The following is a 4,197-nucleotide window of genomic DNA, read 5'->3' as shown; positions in this document are numbered from 1 at the left end:
ACGAGGAGAGACTACGGGAATTAAACCTCACTTCGCTGGAAGACAGAAGAGTTAGGGGGGACATGATCACCACATTCAAGATTCTGAAGGGGATTGATAGGGTAGATAAAGACAGTCTATTTAACACAAGGGGCACACGTACTAGGGGACACAGGTGGAAACTGAGTGCCCAAATGAGCCACAGAGATATTAGAAAGAACTTTTTTAGTGTCAGAGTGGTTGACAAATGGAATGCATTAGGAAGCCATGTGGTGGAGGCTGACTCCATACACAGTTTCAAGTGTAGATATGACAGAGCCCGATAGGCTCATGAATCTGTACACCTGTTGATTGACGGTTGAGAGGCGGGACCAAAGAGCCAGAGCTCAACCCCCGCAAACACAACTAGGTGAGTACTAGGTGAGTACACACACACACACACACACACACACACACACACACACACACACACACACACACACACACACACACACACACACACAGACACACACACACACAGACACACACACACACGCACACACACACACACACACACACACACACACACACACACACACACACACACACACACACAGACACACACACACACACACACGCACACACACACACGCACACACACACACACACACACACACACACACACACACACACACACAGACACACACACACACACACACACACACACACAGACACACACACACACACACACACACACACACACACACACACACACACACACACACACACACACACACACACACACACTATACTCCACAACAAGCACGAACACGCACTTACGTACATAAAACTCCCCCCCCCCCCGTAATCAATCTACAATCTCCCGAGCAACAAGAAAACTTTGCAAAAAGATGGAAACAAGTGTTTGCCATCTTGATAAATCTGGCGGGAGCCCCGAGCCCCGAGCCCCGAGCCCCGAGCCCCGAGCCCCGAGCCCCGAGCCCCGAGCCCCGAGTACTACCCTCCTCAGCCATTATTTTCTCGCAGCAAGACGAATATGCCCACATGCTGATCACTGATATATTTTGTAAACTATTGCGTCATTAGAGAGAGAGAGAGAGAGAGAGAGAGAGAGAGAGAGAGAGAGAGAGAGAGAGAGAGAGAGAGAGAGAGAGAGAGAGAGAGAGAGAGAGAGAGAGAGAGAGAGAGAGAGAGAGAGAGAGAGAGAGAGAGAGAAAGCGGCAGATCCATTACTTATCACGAAACTGCAAAGCAATAACTACCCACATATTAGACTTGAACGAGGTAAGACAGATGAAGGGAGGGAGGGAGGGAGGGAGGGAGGGAGGAAGGCTACTATATATTTTCTTCTCCCATAGCCTCGGAGAGGAAAATAAAGAGTACTCAGAGAAGACCTTGTGGATCCTCACTGAACACTTTGATATTTTCTTCTCCTACCACCCCTATTCTTTTGTTAAGTGTGTATATTTATCTAACTTTATTTGAAAATGTCATTACACAAAAAAAGTTACAATATTGATTACATACAGGGTACAAGGCTGCTTGTCACAAGTTGAACAGCTCCTCCAGCTCCTCAGATGGCGGGCAGGAACCATGGATGCAGTGAGCATTTCCTCTCTGGATTGCCACACTAAGGCGCTGAAAGAGAAAACTAGTAGTGAAGCTTCAAGCACTAGGCATCTCAGGCGCCATCTTAAGTGTTATTAAAAGACCACCTTCAAGAACGGACTCTAAGGGTAGTCCTCAATGGAGCAGAATCTGACAGTCACTCAATTGGTGGCAGGGTTCCACAGGGTAGTGTGCTTGGCCCTCTGCTGTGGAATGTTTATTTCAACGATCTACTTCATCTCATTCCTGAAGCTCAAGCCTGTGGTGATGACTGTACTTTAACCTTCACTTACACAAAGGAGGAAATGCCAACTGCTGCAAGACTCATCAATCACAAACCTTCAGCGATGTCTACCTGGAGCAGGAGATGACAGGTCACACTTGTGGCTGAGACGACACCAGCGATGATGATAACTAGACTGAACATGGTAAATCTGGACAGTCTTGCAAATGGGTGACAAAACCTTAGAGTTCAGAGATGAAATTGACATTTTGGGAATCAAGCTCGATTCTTTAATAACAATGAAGAGCCAGGTGCTTAACCTAGCCCAAAAGGCAGCGAGGAAACTTGCAGCTCTATGGCTCATCTCACACCTTCTTGACATCATGGGGCTGCAAAACTTTATATGAAGTACAAGTTCGCTCTCATCCAGAGTATGCACCACTCTCCTGGATCGCCCCCCTCCCCCCTCCCCCTCATCAATCATCAGACTGTTGGACACAGTGAGAGAGACGGGCCAGAAGGCTCATCTCTAGTCTTGACCAAGTCTGGTGGGAACGGTCTGAACATCAGAGCCTGCAACACCGTCGTGACGTTGGTGGTCTTACTGTTATGTACAAGGCCAACATTCTCAAAGTTCCGCACCTGGCCCAACTCCGTGGACAACCAGTAGTTGCCACCCGTAGCACTAGGCTCTCAACCTTCAACAGTCTCATGCTGGAAGTGGTCTAACTGTTATGTACAAGGCCAACATCCTCAAAGTTCCGCACCTGGCCCAACTCCGTGGACAACTCACATATGGAATTTGTTGGCCCAACAGGTTGATACACGGGAGATCAGGTCAACTGATCACATAAAGGCTCTGGTACACAGTTGGCTACAGGCTCATCCTCTTATATAATTTATACTTAGATTCAAATAAAGTTTATTCCTAATAATTCAAAGGCAATTTTTACTAGATACCTATTACTTATATAATAGTTATATTCTGTTCCATTCATTGATGGAGATAGATTACAAAATAATCTCGTAAGATAAATGAGTGTCTAGGGAGCAAGCTTTAGGTGAGCTAAGGTAGGATAACAGCTCTTGCTTGCAGTTTCACTAGATACTTGAACTAACAGCCATAACGAACATAAGTCTTAGTTTAAAAACATATCGAAGGTCCTGTGTTTTAAAGGGTAGGTCCTGTGTTTTAAAGGGAAAGTCCTGTGTTTTAAAGGGAAAGTCCTGTGTTTTAAAGGGTAGGTCCTGTGTTTTAAAGGGAAAGTCCTGTGTTTTAAAGGGTAGGTCCTGTGTTTTAAAGGGAAAGTCCTGTGTTTTAAAGGGAAAGTCCTGTGTTTTAAAGGGTAGGTCCTGTGTTTTAAAGGGAAAGTCCTGTGTTTTAAAGGGTAGGTCCTGTGTTTTAAAGGGAAAGTCCTGTGTTTTAAAGGGAAAGTCCTGTGTTTTAAAGGGTAGGTCCTGTGTTTTAAAGGGTAGGTCCGGTGTTTTAAAGGGAAAGTCCTGTGTTTTAAAGGGTAGGTCCTGTGTTTTAAAGGGAAAGTCCTGTGTTTTAAAGGGAAAGTCCTGTGTTTTAAAGGGAAAGTCCTGTGTTTTAAAGGGTAGGTCCTGTGTTTTAAAGGGTAGGTCCGGTGTTTTAAAGGGAAGGTCCTGTGTTTTAAAGGGAAAGTCCTGTGTTTTAAAGGGTAGGTCCTGTGTTTTAAAGGGAAGGTCCTGTGTTTTAAAGGGAAGGTCCTGTGTTTTAAAGGGAAAGTCCTGTGTTTTAAAGGGTAGGTCCTGTGTTTTAAAGGGTAGGTCCTGTGTTTTAAAGGGTAGGTCCTGTGTTTTAAAGGGAAAGTCCTGTGTTTTAAGTGGTAGGTCCTGTGTTTTAAGTGGTAGGTCCTGTGTTTTAAAGGGAAGGTCCTGTGTTTTAAAGGGTAGGTCCTGTGTTTTAAAGGGAAGGTCCTGTGTTTTAAAGGGAAAGTCCTGTGTTTTAAAGGGAAGATCCTGTGTTTTAAGTGGTAGGTCCTGTGTTTTAAAGGGAAGGTCCTGTGTTTTAAAGGGAAAGTCCTGTGTTTTAAAGGGAAAGTCCTGTGTTTTAAAGGGTAGGTCCTGTGTTTTAAAGGGAAAGTCCTGTGTTTTAAAGGGAAGGTCCTGTGTTTTAAAGGGAAGGTCCTGTGTTTTAAAGGGAAGGTCCTGTGTTTTAAAGGGAAAGTCCTGTGTTTTAAAGGGAAGGTCCTGTGTTTTAAAGGGAAGGTCCTGTGTTTTAAAGGGAAGGTCCTGTGTTTTAAAGGGAAGGTCCTGTGTTTTAAAGGGAAGGTCCTGTGTTTTAAGTGGTAGATATCGTGCCAAAATGTGCAATCGTTCACGATTGCACATTTTAGGCACGATATCACACTTTTTTTTGAGTT

General features: G+C 44.8%; 1 protein-coding gene across 1 annotated transcript; it reads right to left on the bottom strand.

Moving 5' to 3' along the window:
- Positions 1-2,911: 2,911 nt before the first annotated feature.
- On the bottom strand, positions 2,912-4,165 carry LOC123753422 (uncharacterized). The gene has a single exon (XM_045735416.2). It carries the CDS (start codon positions 4,163-4,165, stop codon positions 2,912-2,914), a length of 1,254 nt encoding a protein of 417 aa, XP_045591372.2.
- Positions 4,166-4,197: the final 32 nt, after the last annotated feature.

The sequence above is a fragment of the Procambarus clarkii genome, chromosome 43 (assembly GCF_040958095.1).
Source record: "Procambarus clarkii isolate CNS0578487 chromosome 43, FALCON_Pclarkii_2.0, whole genome shotgun sequence".
Taxonomy (NCBI): Eukaryota; Metazoa; Arthropoda; class Malacostraca; order Decapoda; family Cambaridae; genus Procambarus; species Procambarus clarkii.
Note: the sequence above shows the minus strand (reverse complement) of the source record. Positions and strands in the feature narration are given on the sequence as shown.

Bases quoted from the DNA above. Each gene is read 5' to 3' on its own strand.
- LOC123753422 (XM_045735416.2), bottom strand. From the start codon at position 4,165: ATGTGCAATCGTGAACGATTGCACATTTTGGCACGATATCTACCACTT.